Source organism: Hemitrygon akajei, chromosome 1 (assembly GCF_048418815.1).
Source record: "Hemitrygon akajei chromosome 1, sHemAka1.3, whole genome shotgun sequence".
NCBI lineage: Eukaryota > Metazoa > Chordata > Chondrichthyes > Myliobatiformes > Dasyatidae > Hemitrygon > Hemitrygon akajei.
This window is the reverse complement of record NC_133124.1, coordinates 197,382,836-197,402,830: the sequence shown is the minus strand read 5'-3', so window position 1 is coordinate 197,402,830 and position 19,995 is coordinate 197,382,836. Positions and strand designations below refer to the sequence as shown.

General features: G+C 42.0%; 1 protein-coding gene across 1 annotated transcript in view; it reads left to right on the top strand.

The window, feature by feature from the left end:
* The window catches only part of LOC140728869 (scavenger receptor cysteine-rich type 1 protein M130-like), a 61,983-nt gene extending 47,607 nt beyond the window's left edge, over positions 1–14,376 (top strand). Inside the window, exons 21-24 of the mRNA XM_073047955.1 lie at positions 601–708; positions 6,843–6,950; positions 7,350–7,481; positions 14,117–14,376. Of these exons, the coding sequence (XP_072904056.1) occupies positions 601–708; positions 6,843–6,950; positions 7,350–7,481; positions 14,117–14,376 (608 nt within the window). The remainder of the gene's footprint in view (positions 1–600; positions 709–6,842; positions 6,951–7,349; positions 7,482–14,116) is intronic.
* Positions 14,377–19,995: the final 5,619 nt, after the last annotated feature.

Here is a 19,995-nt window from a genome sequence, read left to right as displayed (position 1 = left end):
AAAATATCAGACAGTATACCATATGCAATTAAATCATCGAATCTTATGAATCAGTTTGAATTTAGGTTAGTAATGAAAATAAAATATGCCCCAATTCAAAGAAAAGTCAAAGGTTCTCGTTGGAGCTCTCTCAGTAGACATTCTGCCACCATCGGTCTCCTCCGAGCATTGCCGACCTTCGGACCACTCTGTCCGGTGGTCCACCAGCTCTCTCCACACGTGTCTTCCCTTTTCATCACTCCGTAACAAAATACCGCGAAAAAAAAAGTTCCTTCCAGATTCACAATACAGAGCAACAATCTCCAATTGGTTAACATGGATACCACGGTCCTGTTATCTCCAGCCATAACTAAATCATTGCTGCTATAGAGAAACGGTTAGCTTTGCAGTGAACATAACAAAGAAGCCATTATATTAGCAGTGAATCCTAACAGCGGGTTACAAACAGATTATATGAATGATACTGACAGAATTTTCAAATTTCCCGATCCTCAGCAGTCATATATAACTGATTTCCCATGTTAATTTTAATTACGAGAGACTAGCACTGCAGTTTGTAACTTTAAATGCACATGACTTTCGGAATTCTCACTTCAACAGACACAGAATTAAGAGGCAGAGCATCACCTGATATTTTTTACCAAGCAATTTATGATGAAATTGAGAATACTCCCTTCAGCAAGAACTTGAATGATGCGCACGGTTCAGGTATGCCTTGCTTCTTTCATTTACTTTTCAGGTGCTAAAGACCGTATCTACCCATTACGGCAGTAGAAATCGAGAACTATCAGTTCAAGGTACTGAAAGATACTTCAAGGTTGAAAGAAAAGTCTTGAGAATTAGAGAATTATAGAAATAAATATCTGATGACTATATATGTGTGGGCCAATATCACAGTGGAAAATTCAGACTCTGGCTTATGGTGATAATGGGGAAGAGAAGAGAAGGCTCTAAGTTTTTTTTTTAAATTTAAATCGTCTTCCATTCTTTCTTCTTGCACAACTAGAACAGTGTCGAGGCCGGGTAAATTAGTGCAATGTTGCTCTTGCGGGATGGTGCAAGGCAGAGAGAGCTTTATTGCCCGCAGATACTGCACTTGTAAGAAGTGCAGCAAGCTGCTGTATCCTACAGACCGTGTTAAGGAACTGGAGCTGAAACTGGATAAATTTCTGATTATTAGGAAGGCTGAGGGGCTGATCGACAGGACTTACATGTAGGTCGTTACAATTATGGGGCAGGACACAGGACACCGGAAATAGGATGGTTAGCCACTGCAGGGTACCCCGCGGCTGCTGCCCTGAACAGCCGTTATTCTGCTTTGGACACTGTTCGGCGCGAATGATCATTTAGGGGAAAGGTAGACTGGTCAGTTCTCTGGCATTGAGTGCGGATCTGTGGCTTAGAAAGGAAGGGAGGAGAAGATGCGTGCTGCACTGCTAGTGGATTCATTTTGTTAAGTGATCAGTCAGATGATTCTGGCTAGTTGAAAGATATTGTCTTGTTTTTTTTTGCTGAAAAAGAAGAGTATGATCCAAGAAGAGAGACAATAGAGGATTTTTTTTACAGATTTAACTTCGAAGGAGACACATGATGGGCAATCGTTACGATAAATGTAACAGGACCAGAAAGTAATATTCCTTATATTGGAAGCCTTATAGTAAAACCTAAAATTGTGTAGGACTCGTCCACCCATCTCTTTATTTCTTTGTAGGTAAACTTTACTTAAACGAGTTTGTTTATTATTCGAAATATAAGATGTTAAAATTGAATCTAAAGAATCAAAGTACGGACTTTGTTAATTGTTAAGGAAACTTTAAGGATTTGGGCTCAATTTAGGAAATTTTTCGGTTTAGCTAATTTTTCATTATCATCTCCCATTCTCCTTAATTTTTTTTTTATCCCTTCCATGACTGATAACGTCTTTAAAGATTGGGATGAACTATGAATTAAGTGTTTTGGGGACCTGTTTATCTCAGAATCTCTTGCTTCATTTAACCAATTGTCAAATAATTTTACACTCCCAAAAGCACATTTTTACAGACACCTTCAAATTAGAGATTTTCTACGTTTCCAATTAACTACTTTTCCTATAGGTCCTGATAAAAAAATTACTGGACGATCTTTTAAATGTAAAACCTTTTGTTAATGGTTCTATTACCAGTATCTGTAACTTGTTGATTGTTTCTAGACAAGACTTGTTAGATAAAATAAAAAAGGCTTGGGAAGATGACCTAAATTGTCAGATTTCTGATGATAGATGGAATAAAATTCTTAAACCGGTTAATAAATCATCTTTCTGTGCCCGTCATTCTCTTCTACAATTTAAAGTGGTTCATAGAGCTTACATTTCTAATCAGAAGCTGTCCAGTTTTTCCCCGAATGTTTCTCCACTTTGTAATAAATTCAACTCTGCTGATGCCTCTTTAATTCATATGTTTTGGTTTTGCCCTAGAATTGAAACGTTTTGGCAGGAAGTATTTTATACCTTCTCACAACTTTTTAGGGTCCAATTTGACCCAAATCCCCTTACTGCCTTGTTTGGTATTATTGCAAATGAAGATATAACTTTAAATACTCCTAACCTTCTTTTAGCAAGAAGAGCAGTCTTGCTTAAACGGAAGGAGTCTACCCCTCCTACACATCTTCAATGGCTACGTGATATTATGTATTATTTAAATTTAGAAAAGATCCACTGCTCAGTCTTAAATTCGGAACAAACTTTTTATGATATCTGGGGACCTTTTCTAAATTACTATTCCAATTTATAAAGTTTAACAGTGCACAGACTTTAATGTATATTTTTACCTTCTCTTCTTAAGTGAATACGTCTTTTTTTTTCCTAATTATCCATTAACATCCATCATCTTTTTGCTTTGGTAGTTGGTAGGGGGATGACTTTTTTAGATTAATATTTTTTATGATGTATGACTTATCTTTAATTTTTTGATTACAGAGTGGTACACATTTATGTGTTATGCTATAACATTTTGATCAATTTTATTACAATAAATGAATGTACACAAGTTATGTTGACATGTATCTATGTGTTGCACTCTGTAAATCTTGTTTTTTTTTTCTTCTGAATAAAAATATTGTAAGAGAAAATATAGTGTCATTTATCAAGTGACAGGATCATGGAAAGCTCCGCTCATCTCCAAATAATTATTAAGTGGGAAGTGGGAGAGTGTGCAGCCGCAGGTTATGGTCCAAGTCTGTAATGTTAAGAAGGGTGATCACGTCCTCCAAACGGAGCTCACGGAATTAGGAGAATAGTTAAAAGACAGGAATTCCAGGTTTGTGGGTCAGCACCTCAAGTCCAACTTTGTTTTTTTTATGTGATGTCTCCCTAGTCGCAGTCTGTGATAATGTTTTTTATTGCCATGTGCGCGTGTTTGTTTTCATGCCCCATGTGCTCTTGTCTACGTTCGTGCTCTATTCTGCCCCTGTATTACGGACTACTCTGCTCCTCTCCTGTTTCTCATTAGTAACTGCTTTGCTGCCAACTCTGTCTGATAGTACTCTATGTACTGCCTGCCTTTCGCTTTATTGCTCAGTGTATTTTTGTCCCGTTTCTTCACATAATTGCTGCAAGTTTGTGCCAGTGTTTTTTTTTCCCTGATCCTTCCAGCATTCGTATCTGTCCTCTCTGCGTCTTTAATATCGACTCTTCCTGTTTCACGCTTCTGGTTTTTGGATTTTTCTGGATGTTTCGATCTCTGTCTGAACATAGACGCTGACTTTGTTTCACCTCGGGACTTGTTGCTCAATTAATATCACTATGTGCACAGTACTGGGCCTGCGAGTGGATCACTGCTCCAGCGCCCTGACAGTTGTGATTTTAGGATTGCTTGCCGTGGAACGTGCTAGTAAGACAATAAATATGAAGATTATGCAGAAGGAACAGTTTGATACTGCTGCACGGTGGTGAGCTGGTGGGGTATAAATTAAATTGCAGGCTGATGCGAACCTACAAAATCAGAAGTCGAGAGACTGAGCATGTATAAGAGTTGTGTATACTTAAATGGACAAATTATGGAAGGAAACGCTTTTGAGCTTGGGACACGGATTAGAACCAGGAGGTTATGACATTATTATCGTGATTGATACCTGTTTGCAGAAGTGACAGGGGAGGCAGCGCAATTTCCCAGGGTTTTATTGCATGAGACGTGATATCACAGCAGTGATTATAGGTGGAATGGTGACATCATTTATATGGGAAAATATGGGAAAATGTCTTAGCAGTGTTCAGATAGGGCAAACTAGTGAGCTCCTCTGCTGAGGCTAATTAAGTAGAACTATCGAATAAGAAAAGGACGAAAAGGACGAAATGGATGCATATTTTCATCACAGAGTAACCGAAATCATCAGAACAGCATGTTTCTGTGAACGCTCAAAGGGTTACAACAGCATAAGTCAATGATAGCAGGTGATTTCAAATGTTCACATATGCATTGGGATTACAATCCTGGAGAAGAACGTGATGGAAAGGATTCTTAAGGATAGGATCGATGAGCATTTGGAGAAGTACAGTCTACTCATGGATAGTCAATATGGCTTTGTGAAGGGAAGATCGTGCCTTAAGAGACGGATTGTATTTTTGAAGAGGTAACTAAATAATTTGATGTAGGTAGGACAGTGGATGTTGTCTACATGGAATTTGGCAAAGCATTTGACAAGGTCCCTCATGAGAGACACATCCAGAAATTCATGAGGCATGGTATATGGGGAACATTGGTTTTTGGAAAAATAATTGGCTGAAAGGAAAAAAAGCAGAGAGTAGTTGTGGAAGGAAAGTATTCTGCCTGGAGATCGATGACTAGTGGAGTGCCGCAGGGACCTGTCCTGGGACCGCAGCTATTTGTGATTTTTATACGTCACCTGTTTGTAGAAATGGAAAGATGGGTGAGTAAGTTTGCGGATGACACGAAGATTGGAGGATTTGTGGATAGAGCTATAGGTGGACGAAGGTTACAAGAGGATACAGATAGGCTACAGAGTTGGGCAGAAAAATGGCAGATGGAGTTCAATCCGGAGAAGTGTGAAGCGATGCATTTTGGAAGGAAAGACCGGAAGACTGAGTACAGGATTAATAGTCAGTTAGTTAAGAGTGTGGATGAAGAAAGGAATCTTTGTGTTCAAACCCATAATCCCTCAAGGTCGCTGCAGAAGTTGATAGGGTAGTTAAGAAGGCAGATGGGATTCTAGGATTCATAAACAGGTGGACTGGGTTCAAGAGTAGAGAGGTCATGTTGCAACTCTATAAATCTCTGGTGAGACCGCACTTAGAGTATTATGTTCAATTCTGGTCAACTGCTTATGGGAAGGATGTGTAAGCTATGGAGAGGGTGGAGAGGAGATTTACCAGGATCCTGCCTGGATTGGAGAACAAGTCATATGAACAAAGGTTAGCAGAGCTGTGACTTTTCTCTTTGGAGCGTAGAAGAATGAGAGGGGACTTGATAGATGTCTACAAAATTATGAGAGTCATTGATAGGGTGAATAGTCAGGACCTGTTTCCCAGGGCACCAATAACAAACGCCAGAGGGCATATGTACAAAATTAAGGGAGGGAAGTTTAGGGGAGACATCAGGGGTAAGCTTTTTACACAGAGATTTCTGAGTGCCTGGAATGATTTGCCAGAGATGGTGGTGGAGGCTAAAACATTAGGGGCATTTAAGAGCCTCTTGAACAGGCACATGGATGAAAGAAAATGGATGATTATGGGGTAGCATGGTATTAGAACTTTTTTAAAGGATTATATTGGTCAGCACAACCTGGAGGGCTAAAGGGCTTGTACTGTGCTGTTGTGTTTTGTGGTTCCATGGTTCTATGGCTCTATGGAATAGCTCGTCAAATATAGACAGGCGAGTTTCCTTGAATCTGTCCAGAGACTTCCCATTCAGATAGAGCCTGTGCGGTCTGGATGAGACTAACGATTCCCGCCTCCCCACTTCTGCTATACCCCACTCTGACATTTTAACTCTTTTCATCTGCCCCTGGCTCCTTACACTACGTACTTACCCCTTCTCCTGTGGTCCACTCCTTTCCTATCAGATATATTCTTTTTTCTCCAGCACTTGTCCTTTTGCACTAACCTGGCTTCATATATCATCTCAAGCTAGACTCCTCCCCACCCCTTCAGAATACAGTTCTGCCATCTTGCCCTTTCTTCTGAGTCTTGAATCTTCAATTGCAACTTAAATTATGTCCGACCTGCTGCTTTACTCCTGCAGTATGAGTGTGTTGCTTTGGATTTCGAACAACTGCAGACATTCTCTTGTGCAGAATTGTTAGTGTTTGGAGGAAAGAGGAGATGGATGTCAAAGGTATGTTTTTAGGCCAGTTGGTTGTCGGTTCGTGGAAGTTCTGCTTGGGGTAATTGTCGTAGCAGATACACTAGGCACGTTTAGGCGACTCATGAAAACATGGGGGTAAATGCAAAGGAGGTTTATGTTGGAGGGATTGTTCTTAGACTAGGTTAAGAGCCCATCGTGGGGCAAAGCGTCTGTAATGTTTTATCTTATCTGCTGAAGAATCTTGAAATTGCCGTGTACTGGAGTGCAGGAGGGAAAACAGACCCCAGCTGAGCTGAGGTGGGAATTGATGTTGCCAGCAGTAGCGCCCTCACCCTTTTTTTAAAAATATCCAGTACACTCTCTGAGTTTATGTCATTGTTATTTATAGTTCTTCGTCGTGCTCCAGACATGATTTTTTTCTGCTCTCTTCCAAAGAGGTGTCCACAATATTCTTACTGAGATGATGAAGGAGTTATGAATTATGTCTGGTAGATGAAATAAATCTCTCCATCAGCTAATCAGCTATCTCTTTTCGTTGACCTTTAGACTTTGGTTCCATTGATTCCATCAATCAAATCGCCTATTACAAAAGTGACGCATTTAACAACACCGAAATTAAACCAGAATGTATTGAAGAAAACTCTAGTTTTCAAGGTTGGTACACGTTTCTTTCAGTTGTATGTGTTTTCATTACTTATCCACAATTATGGCGGCGATCATAACCTGATGAAGCAAGTTTTTCAGGCATTATGACGTGACCTGATAAGAGATCTGAAACTTTTCAGGGGGATTTTTGTTCTTTAATGCGTGTGCCAAAAAGCGCACCTTCAGCCTAACAAATTAAATGCTACTTATTTGTTCGTTTCGTGTTGAAGGATAATTAGAGCGGAGTTTTGGTAACAATAATATGTAAAAAGCCAGAGTACTGATAAAGAGCCGTCCTTCAACAAAATGCCTATCCCAGGTGGTGCATAAAAAATATCTCTCATCCAACATGTAGCAGTGTACAGCATTATTTACAGGAATGTCGATTTGACACATTGTTCCCCCTAGATCTGGTTACCACCGAATATGATGGCGCTGAACATAGAACTATTGATTCTCCTGATTCTACGATCCTGTTAGCCGACGGTGCGGACGATTTTCGGATGCTCAGATTTGCCGATGATGACCTCGACAATGAAAGTAAGTTCATCTCCTTCCTATTCGTAGGAACCAAATTTCTGGTTAACAAATCATTGATATCCTTATGCTCTTGATGCATGAAACGTGATGAGTATATTTGGTTTCTTAAAAATACGTACCTTGGGTAAGTACTTCCCAATAGTTATAAATTTCACCGCTGAGCTTTCAAACTTCCAACACTTTCAGTTGCAAGACGCGTCGACGTATCGTTCAGATGCTTTACACCTTCACCGGTAAGAAATAAATTTATTTGTATTTGTTCAATCTTTGTGTCCTGTCCGCTTTTATTTATAATCTTAATAATGCAGTTGAAATTTGGGTTCAGTGAGTTGCTCAATTCCTGAAGGTCTTTCTTTCACAGTAAAAAAAGTCTTGAGTAAAATACATTTCAATTTTGAATCGAAACAATTAAATCAGGGGAAAAATGTCAGAGATACTGTTTTGCTGAAATATAATTTTCTCTGTATTAGGTTGATATCCAATCGTATCGCATTACTGTCTGCTTAGGTTGAGGAGACCAAGAATTTCAGTGAAATTACCCTATGCCTTTGAATTTCATCACTGAAATTAAAAATACAATAATATCTGCACACAAATTGTATTTAATATTGCAGTCTTAATTTATCCAATTTAAAGTGTCAACTTTGTTTTATTTCGCAGGTAAATTAGTGTGAAGTCCACGATCCCTTCTTCTAAAGCGAGGCTTCATGAATGGAAATCTTCCGGGTAGCCTGTACTTTCATCTCTCCAGAAAGATGAGCATGTAGATCGTCAGGTTATTGGCGTCTCAGGAAGACATAGCAATGACAGAAAGATTGACTTCTCTTGAGGCATTTATTTTCTCTCTTGACACATAACTTGCATGACATCATGTTTATTCAGCTGAATAGAAATAAATTTGGAAAAAAATGAAAAGCAGTAGTTTACACTTGAGCCTTTCTAGTATTTCCAATATTTTATCAAACATATCCTAGGCTGTTCTGAAGTATGGTTTTACGGCTTTATTGTCCTTTATTTTCCCGTAGTTGTTGCCAGCCGCAAATTTATTTTGACCTGTTCAATGAAAGTTTTAAAGAAATTAAATAAATATATAATTGTATCTATAATATAATTCCCATACATGTGTTTAATGTTTTCATATTTTGTCCTAAACTAATGCCAGGACATCAACATGTTGATTTCTGATTACTTCTAATCTGAGAAACAGATGCTTAACATTATAAGATTCATTTACTGATGATTCAGTTGTCGCGACTACTTTAGATTTGACAGAGCAATGTGATTTAATTAACAAAGTTCTAGTCAACAGTTTGAGGCAAATATAAGTGAAAGTAAGAAATCTGATAAACGTTAGCGACGGTCCATGAGAGAGCGAGCAAAACCGAGAGAGAGTGAGAGAGAAAGAGAGAGAGGGAGAGAGAGCGACGGGGGATAGAGAGAGGTTTATCAGCAAATTCATAGATGTTATCTGAGCTACGCCTATTCAAACTGTCATGGCTACGGTGAGTGGTGCAGTGGGATCAATGGACAATGAGCAGTGAGGTGCACCAGTGTTGACCGTCAGCGAAGAAGACATCTTATCACCAATCCGTAGAGATTGCGGTCTGCGGGTTAGGATGTCGAGAATCCAATTGGAGAGGTATGTATAGAGGCCCAGGGTTTGTAAATTCTCAATCAGGACTGTGGAAATGATGGTATTAAATGCTGAGCTATGGTCAATGAACAGCATCCCGCCATAGGTGTTTGTATTGCACTGTACAGGTGCTCAGAGACCGAGTGAAGAGCCATTCAGATTGCATCTGCCGTTAACCTTTTGTGGCGATAGGCAGGGTCTTCATATTTACTGAAATAGTTCAGTCTAGTCATGGGCAACATCTTAAAACGTTTTATCACTGTAAATGTTAGTGCTACCGGACGATAGCCATTAGGGTAGCTCACATTATTCTTCTTAAACAGTGTTAAAATTGTTGCCTTTTTGAAGAGAGTTGGAACTTTTGACCGTGGCAATGAGAGTTTGAAAATGATAGATAGATAGATACTTTATTCATCCTCATGGGGAAATTCAACATTTTTTCCAATGTCCCATACACTTATTGTAGCAAAACTAATTACATACAATACTTAACTCAGTAAAAATATGATATGCATCTAAAATCGCCCTCTCAAAAAGCATTAATAATAGCTTTTAAAAAGTTCTTAAGTAGTTTACTTAAATACATTGAGTGCCACAAACCAGGCACGCCCGGGATCCTCTTTAGTTTGCGTATAAGGAGAAGGTGGGAGTGGAGGATGCTATCACGTATTTGCTGCACAAATCACTCTCTCACCTAGATGGGGTCAGTTGTGCTGTGCGGATTACATTCCTTGACTTCTCTAGTGCCTTTAACACCATCCAGCCCAAGATCTTAAGGCATAAACTAACGGAGATTGGAGTAGACTCTCACATGGTGGATTGGATAGTGGACTACTTGACAGATAGACCTGAGTATGTGCGGTTGGGAGACTGTAGGTCTGACACGGTGATCAGCAGCACAGGAGCGCCGCAGGGAACCGTACTCTCTCCGGTCCTGTTCACCCTGTACACATCAGACTTCCGATATAACTCGGAGTCCTGCCATGTGCAGAAGTTCGCTGATGACACGGCCATAGTGGGGTGTGTCAGGAATGGACAGGAGGAGGAGTATAGGAAACTGATACAGGACTTTGTGATATGGTGCAACTCAAACTACCTGCGTCTCAATATCACCAAGACCAAGGAGATGGTGGTGGAGTTCAGGAGATCTAGGCCTCATATGGAGCCAGTGATCAGTAATGGAGAATGTGTGGAGCAGGTTAAGACATACAAGTATCTGGGAGTACAGTTAGACGAGAAGCTAGACTGGACTGCTAACACAGATGCCTTGTGCAGGAAGGCACAGAGTCGACTCTACTTCCTTAGAAGGTTGGCGTCATTCAATGTCTGTAGTGAGATGCTGAAGATGTTCTATGGGTCAGTAGTGGAGAGCGCCCTCTTCTTTGTGGTGGCGTGTTGGGGAGGAAGCATTAAGAAGAGGGATGCCTCGCGTCTTAATAAGCTGGTAAGGAAGGCGGACTCTGTCGTGGGCAAAATACTGGAGAGTTTACCATCGGTAGCTGAGCGAAGGGCGCTGAGTAGGCTACGGTTAATTATGGAAAACCCTGAACATCCTCCACATAGCACCATCCAGAGACAGAGAAACAGTTTCAGCGACAGGTTACTATCGATGCAATGCTCCTCAGACAGGATGAAGAGGTCAATACTCCTCAATGCCATTAGGCTTTACAATTCAACCGCCAGGACTTAAGAACTTTTTAAAAGCTATTATTAATGCTTTTTGAGAGAGTGATTTAGATGCATATCATATTTTTACTGAGTTAAGTATTGTATGTAATTAGTTTTGCTACAACAAGTGTATGGGACATTGGAAAAAAAATGTTGAATTTCCCCATGGGGATGAATAAAGTATCTATCTATCTATCTATCTATCTATCTATCTATCTATCTATCTATCTATCTATCTATCTATCTATCTATCTATCTATCTATCTATCTATCTATCTATCTATCTATCTATCTATCTAACCCCGGCACTTTAACATATCTTACTCCTGGCGGTTGAATTGTAAAGTCGAATGGCATTGGGGAGTATTGATCTCTTCATCCTGTCTGAGGAGCATTGCATTGATAGCAACCTGTCGCTGAAACTGCTTCTCTGTCTCTGGATGATGCTATGTAGAGGATGTTCAGGGTTTTCCATAATTGACCGTAGCCTACTCAGCGCCCTTCGCTCTGCTACCGATGTTATACTCTCCAGTACTTTGCCCACGACAGAGCCCGCCTTCCTTACCAGTTATTAAGACGTGAGGCGTCCCTCTTCTTAATGCTGCCTCCCCAACACACCACCACAAAGAAGAGGGCGCTCTCCACAACTGACCTATAGAACATCTTCAGCATCTCACTACAAACATTGAATGACGCCAACCTTCTAAGGAAGTACGGTCGACTCTGTGCCTTCCTGCACAAGGCATCTGTGTTGGCAGTCCAGTCCAGCTTCTCGTCTAACTCTACTCCCAGATACTTGTAGGTCTAAACCTGCTCCACACATTCTCCATTAATGATCACTGGCTCCATATGAGGCCTAGATCTCCTAAAGTCCACCACCATCTCCTTGGTCTTGGTGATATTGAGACGCAGGTAGTTTGAGTTGCACAATATCACAAAGTCCTGTATCAGTTTCCTATACTCTTCCTCCTGTCCTTGAATACTCCCGCCAGTTTGTCAGCACACGTTTCCAGAGCCTTACGAGGGACTCTATCGTGAAATTCACCCTTTCGGAGTTTCACTCCCTTTAAAGAGAGCCTCTCATCGGCATCGGAGACAAAGATCACAGGGTCATTAGGTGCAGCAGGTATCTTCAACGTTGTAGTTATATTGTACCTCCGAAGCGGATATTGAAGGCATTGAGTTCAACTGGCAGTGAAGCATTTGTGTTATTAATGCTATTGGGCTTCGCTTTTGTAGGAATAAAATCGTGCAAACCATGCCAGAGTTGTCGTAGGTCGCATGTCCCCTCCAACTTCATTCAAAATTATCTTTTCGCCCTTGAAATAGTCCTCTGCGAATCGTACCTTGTTTTCCGGTACCGACCTGGGTGGCCAGATTCGAGTGCCACAGATCTAACATTAATTAGCCGACTTATCTCTTGGTTCATCCACGGCTTTTGGTTTGGAAATGTAAAGTAAATCTTTCCAGGCACACACTCATCAATACAGGTGTTAATGAAGTCGGTAACAACTGCAGCATATTCATCCGAATTCGAAGATGATTCCTTGAATAAAGTCAGTCCACTGATTCGAAACAGTCCTGTCAGAGCTCCTGGGATTCCCTTGCCTGCACCTACTTAGTTCTCACTGCTTGTGCTTCAGGCTTCAGACTCTGCATATACCCAGTGAGCATAAGTACAGCCAGGTCATCAGACATTCCGAAGTGAGAGCATGGAATAGCACGGCAGACATTGTTGATAGTGGCGTAACAGTGGTCCAGTGGGTTGTTTTCTCTGAGATTACAAGTGATCTGTTTATCGTAATTGCGTAGTGATTTTTTTTTTCAGATTGGCTTGGTTAAAATACCTCCGAAAGACCGTGAAGGCGTTCGGGTGCGCCATTTTATGCATGTTGATTCCCTTGTTCAGTTCATCTAAAGACTGATTATTATTGATCTGAGGTGGAATGTATACCGCTACCAAAATGATCCCGGAAATCTAATATTTTACGTAAAATGCACAGCACTTAAATGTGAGATATTCCAGGTCTGGTGAACAGAATTGGGACAGCACTGATATTCCTGTGCACCCAACAGAGTTGATCATGAGGCATACTTCTTCATGTCTGCTTTTGAAAGACTCTGTAGATCTATCCTGACGTTTTATGGTAAACCCATCGATCCGTTTTTCTGCATCGAGGACAGACAGATTTGAGGATTCGGGTGAAATAAAGGTAGATACGGTACTGATTCAGCACCCTAGCTCTGGGACCATCGATTTTATTCAGCAGGGACTACATGTTTACCACAAAGATAGTCGATATTGAGTGTTTAAAACCCCATCCCTTAAAAGCCTTTGTATCCTTGACTTGCATCCACGTTTCCCAATTGGAATCCGCCGAGGAATCAGTCCACAATCAGCACTGTTTCAACCAGTTTTATGCAGTAATAGTTCTTTTAAAAGCATTAATACATCTTTGTTGTCTGTACTGACCTTTGAAGCTGCTGTGCTTTTTAGCTGTATCAGGCTGCATCAGTGAGAATTCATTTGACTCATGAGTCACCCCAAGGCGGCCCGGAAGCCACCACTCTCATCATATGGCTCGTCCTTCGATCAATGACTGAGGTATCATTGTTTGCATAGCATAAACCTATGGAGGTAAGGCGATAACATCCAAATCTCCAATGAATGATCTGCTGCATTTAAATATAAGACATAACAATGTTCAGCTCATCTCTCTCACTGACGTTCCCTGTTATATTACCAGGTAAGCCGATAATCATCCCTGTGGTTGTAGAACAGTAAATATTCCTTGGAAATTACGTTTTCTTTACCTATAAAAGCAACTGCTACTAGTCCAGTGTAACATAAAACATACGATAGTGCAACACCGGAACAGATCAAGATTGTGTGGAGCCAGCTAAAAGGGAAATCAAATAGTAATACCCCCACCCTACAAAACCTGCATATGTTCATTCGTCCTTATGTTCACGTACTTCTCCAAACGTCTCCTAAAAAACTTCCGATGCATTTGCCTCTACCACCATAACAGACAGCGCATTCCGGTCATGCACGGATCTATGAATAAAAAACACACAATCGCATACTATCGCACAACCTGTCGACTCTCAGCTTCAACGACTTCCCACTGGTACAGACATGTCTAACTTATGAAGATTTAATTAAAACCGCCACAGAGGTGAGCAAATTCCAAGACCACAGACAAAAGAACATCTTGATACTTCGCAAAATTTATCTGTAATCCTCTTCTGTGATATCCACTGCAGAGCTGTCAGGTGTCTCTGGATTTGCACTTTCAATAGAATAGTATGTAATTATTTAACGTTCATTTAGTACAAACTAGCGCTAAATTAACGGTAATGGAAATGGATGAAAGTATTGGGATCCCGGGAAAAGGGGTCCGCAGGGTGCGAATATTTTCTGTGAGGAAGAGAGTGCAGGGACCGGGCGAAATGCAAGTTGAGTCTCCCGCAGCTGGAGACGTAGACTACAAAGACAGAATACTCAGGTTTCTGCGGAGGGCAGGGAAAGAGAGGTCCGATTTGGAATATCTAATTAGCCCGCCAGCGAGGAGTGAGAAATCTGAGTTGTAAGCGGCCCTTACCTGCACAGCGAATAAATAGAAGAATGCTCTGTTCAAAGAGCCATTTATGTACTCCGCCTGTTCGAAGGAATGAAGCCGACCACGAAAGTGGAAGAATAGGATGAGACCGCTGAGGTGTTAGATGAGTGGCAGTGTTCTAATGATGTATAAGGACAGCGATGGGTTGAAAGACTGAGAGGGCGGACTGCATGACGTAGTGAGAATAGTAAAGGCACTGAAGACCCGTGCCACTACTGCTGCCTACATGCAAGCACTAGGCAAGGTGTTTGGTGCGACGGGAAGCCCAATGGACCTCCTGACAGGGTTTCAGAACATGTATCAGGAGCAGTGGAAAAAGCTTTCCGCCTGCATTTTTCAGCTGGAGAGCCAGCTAATTTGCGGGCGGTGTAGAGGGGGCATTCAGTCAGCTGTGTTGGGTCCGCTAAGAAAGAACCAAATAGCGAAAGGCGCCCAGTCCCAGAACCTGAACGCTTGGAGTCTTCGACTGCTTCGGAATTCGCACCCCGCTTCCTTGTTTGCTGAGCGGAGTAGAGAAATATGAAAAGAGCAGAATTCGTCTGAGGCGCGCCAGGTCTCTATCAGCAGGGTACAGTCTCTTCGGTATTGACTGCGTTAAAGTGATTACGGATAGCTGACCCTGTGGAGTGGAAAAAAAAATCGTAGTAGAGTTGAGAAATGATATGACCCGGTAGTCAACAGTGGGTGTGCTCCCACACTGACTTATGGAACTGATAGGGGACGGACAATGCAGACGGCTGCTAACAGCCGGCGCCCCGCGAGAAGAGGAGCGGCCGGTCTTTTCTGACATGACTGCGCTAAAGAAGGATTATGCGAGCAGGCGAGCAGGTGTGTGAATGGCAGGAACAACCCCAGAGAATGATCCTCCGGGTACCTAAGCAGAATGAGACTTTGGGGAAATTTAAAAAACAAAATACGGGTGAAGTGACTCTGGGGTGTGGCGCGGGGTGGACAGAATCCCAGCCATATTTCAAGGAACAATTTAAGCGAAAAAACGCTATTCCTGAAGGCTTAGTGGGGCCAAGCTCCAGTGTATCGTTATCGATAGAGGGTACTTATGTCAGTGCTATTCTTGAAACAAGGTCGCAGGTCACTTTGCTCGAAGGTTCTTTTTACAACCAGTATTTGACGGATTTACAATTGACGGCACCAAGGAAGTTGGTGCGATTATCCGCATGACTGTAATTTGTCAGTGAAGCTCAACTTTTTGAACGTAGATGTGGGAGCAACTGAGGTCCTTGATATATGAGCGCTGTTTTGTCCGGTACCCGTTGAGCGTGGCGAAGTTTTATTTCTCGTGGTGACAAATACTCCTATTGTGAGGAGGCTTCTGGGAGCCTGCAGGGAGAGAACTGGAGAGAGCTTTCTCAAGACATGACCCGTTCACCCGGTGTTTCGAGCTGATATCGAGGAAATGCGTGGCCGCACTTGACCGGATCATGAGTTTACGAGCGACTGTGTGGTTCACGCAGTCAAAGTCTATCGCGTTACGGCCCGGGGAATTAGAGAGAGTGATGGAAAATCAAACATCCCGGAATACCTGAGGCCGAGGCCCTCTTGTTGGAAGCACCTGAGATCACGAAGAGGAGTCAGTTGTGTTGCTGGGGTTCTGGTGAGGACTGAACTGCAGAACCCTCAGTTGTACATGCGAACAGGATGGCAGTGATCATCAGGAACACTACTACGAGGGATCTCAGGGACAGGAATGGTTTCTTTAAATCTGATGGCAGAATATTTTATTAATGGTAAGATTCTTAGCAGTGTGGATATCAGAGGGATCTTGGGGTCCGAGTCCACAGGACGCTCAAAGCAGCTGCGCTAGTTGATTCTGCGTTTAAGAAGGCATATGGTGTATTGGCCTTCATTAATCGTGGACTTGAATTTAGGAGCCGAGAGGTAATGTTGCGGACTTAAATGGAGTCTAACTGGAGTACTGTGCTCATTTCTAGTCGCCTCACTACAGGAATGATGTGGAAGCCATGGAAAGGGTGCAGAGGAGACTTACAAGGAGATTGCCTGAATGGGGAGCATGCCTTATGAAAACTGGTTAAGTGAACTCGGTCTTTTCTCTTTCGAGCGACGGAGGATGAGAGGTGATCTGATAAAAGTGTATAAGATGATGAGAGGCATTGATCGTGTGGTCAGTCAGAAGCTTTTACCCAGGGCTGAAATGGTTGCCACAAGAGGACACAGGCTTAAGGTGCTGGGGAGTAGGTACAGAGGAGATTGCAGGGATAAGTTTTTTAACTCAGAGCGTGGTGAGTGCGTGGAATGGGCTGCCGGCAGCGGTGGTTGAGGAGGATACGATAGGGTATTTTAAGAGATTTTGGAATAAATACACGGAGCATAAGAAAATACAGGGTGTAGGGAATATTAATAATTTCTAAGGTAGGAAGATGTTCGGCACAATTTTGTGGGCCGAAGAACCTGTATTGTGATGTATGTTTCCTATGTTTCTGAAACGTCCGTCAGCTATGTTCGGAACGTAATTTTAGGGGATGAGATAGCAACGATTCTGTATAAGACAGAAGCAGAGACCACATGGCCAAGGCCCCAGACTGTGAGCGCTTTGCGATAATTCCTTGGGTTTTATTGGTTCTTTCGGTGCGTGAACGGCTACGTGAAGGTGAGCCACCCTTTAAATGGGCTCCCGTGTGGTTACTGTCATTTCGGGAAGAAAGTTAGGAGTAAAAAATAAGAGAGGGGTAAAGAGTATCTTAGCCCTTCGGAGCAATTTGGAACGAGATGGGATGAGAAATATAAAGAGACAGTGCAGTCGACGAAAGAGGTGTTCCCACAGGTGCCTATGTGGATTTTGTTGTCCCGGATTGCCTTATATAGTACATATCGATGCCTGGGCACCTGGTTGATACCTTTTTGCGTTTGTTAGCCGGGGTCTACTGCCCTTAGAAAAAAAATACCACGCACAAGCTGGAGTTCCTGGCATTGAAATAGGTTGTGTTGTATACGTTGAGTGTCTACATCTATTATGCAAAGTTTGAGGTGGTGACTCTTGATTTCTTGAGATACATTTACCCCGTCATCTATTTCCTCAGGTGCAGACACACCTTCGGCCTATTTTCTACGACTGTTTGTCCTTCGGTCGTTCCACTTTACCACAGAGTTAACATAGTAGGTGTCGCCTCCAGACTGGGCTCTATGTCAAGCAGCAACTCTTGTCCCAGATGCACAAGATGGTTCAGAAGGACAATCTTGTTACTCCATTCCCATCCTCTGGTTTAACCCAGAAAACTGGTAACTTTTTATCAGACTCTCCAGCGGTCAGCCAAGGTATGCTTCCCAGGTAGCCCCAAATTCTTTTTGAGGACTCGGTCTACCCGCATGAGTTCGAGAACTGAACATTTTGATCATACCTGCTCTTATTTCCTTGATCAGCTTGCCAGCAGCGATATCCATTGTTTCATCACACTCTTTCAATTACCTTCCCACATTAGATAAGTAAGTCAGATAATTCTTCGTTGGTAGGTTTTCCTCGCCAAATCCAGATCAAATGTCGATAGGCAGCATCGCCTCGCGACCAATTATCAGAAAATCTGGCGAAAACCCTGTAGCTACATTTCATGTACCGTTGTAGCAGTGCACCAGATGTCCTATATGTCGACTCCACGTGTTCTTTTTTGCTGAATTCCAAGGTTTCGAGCGTGTCTAGCAAGATTCAAATAAACCTCTCGGCCAGGAGAACACCCTAAGTGTGATAAGGCGTCGTCCTCGAATTTTCGACTCTAAGCATGGTTAGAAACTCATGTCTGAGCCTCCTCTCGAAATCCCCTCCCTGATCAATATGTACCCACCTGCGTAGGCCATAACAAATTAACTACTTCTTCCTTAACACTTTGGTTGCAATGGATGCCCTGTGATCGTTGGCAGGGAAAGCTTACACATATCTGGTGTAGTGATCCGTGATGACTAAATCATTCGCCATGTTGCTGAAATCTGGCTCATTTGACTGGAAGTCTAGGTCAAGACCACCTGTCGTCCCCCCCCCCCCCACTCTGCAACTGGGACAACGGAGCGGCTGTCCTAGCTGCGTCTCCCTCCGTACACACAGAACTGTCTCTTCTTTGGCCACAATGAGTTGACTTTCTGTTGGAGGAGCATTTTCCGTCTATGTTGCCTCGAAACTGATGGCATGATCATCGATTTCGCCTTACGCTATTTAATTCCTATTCCATTATCTCTTTTTCTATTGCTCACTCTGGCTTCTTGACCTATCTCCTCAGCTGCCCATAAACTCCCCTTCGCGCCACTCTTTCTTCCCTTTTTCAGATTGATTCTGATCTAGCCCTATAAACTCTCCCATCTCTTGGATTCACACGCCACCGTCTAGGTAGTCTTCCTTCCCAAACCCACACTTCTTATTCTGGCGTACTGCTCTTGATTGCTAAAGAAGTGTCAATGCCCGAATTATTGACGGTTCATTTAGTACCATAAATGCTGTCTGACCTGCTGAATTCTTCTGGATTTTTGTGTGATTTGCTCCGGATTTTCAATCATTGTAGAATCTTTTGTGTTTATTCATCTATAAAACGGTAGATATGTGATTTTACTGCTGCGTTATTATTGGGACATTGGAAAGAGTCCCGAGGATATTCAACAAAATTGTCCAGACATGATGCAATGACAATCAATGTATACGGGTAAGTGTGCGGATAACAAAGGGAAAACTGACTCTAACATTTGGTAAAAATAATGACCATTACCCCTCCACCCTCCGCAACTGGCTTGATAACCAAAAAGAGAATAAATGTAAGTGGATGAAACCCAAAAGCAAAATTTGAAATATGTTAACATTGAGGTTTCATATATTCGTGCACATCCATTATGAACTCTTATCCAAACAAACTGTCCAAGCAGTTTCAAATCTTCAATTCAGTTTTTTTTCAGAATGTGAACGATGTTCCGATTCACCCTCAACATAAACCGCAGCAGGAAGAGGAGGAATTAATTCAATAGTCTCTGTAATACTTCCGAAAATTCCACATGACGAACTGAAACATGTCAGGTAGATGTAATAGGCTCACTCACTGTAACATCTAACTTTGATACAGTCACAGTTCAAAAAAAATCATTTGGCAAATGTTCACATTTTGGAGAATGACCGAACATATAATTCAAGATCTGTAGCTAGTCTGTTAATGCGGTAATATAGCTGTTTCATAGATAACCATATGAAAACAGTTGTGGGTTTTGTATAAGGCTTCGGAAAGGAGCTAGCAACGTGGTCTGGTCAACGTTTTCCCTCTTTTGAATAAACGATATATTAAAACATGCCCCAATTCTTCTGAAATCAAAAGATCCCTATTATCAAAGTAAGACAGAATAATTGTGTAAGTAAAAATAATTATGTATTTGAGAGAATTCTTCTGTTACCTGATTCCTCACTCTGCAGGGTGGAAATGGACTTTCACATTCATAGTGTACTTCTGGTTTTTGTAACTGTGATTGCATCCAAAGAGAAGAGCGACAGAAGTTTGACGTGGAATTTTCCAAGCTTACCTTTGCAACCTCAGTGTATCACTGAACTACTCAAGTATTACTGTTGCGAAAGCATGCTGCACTCTTCGAAGTA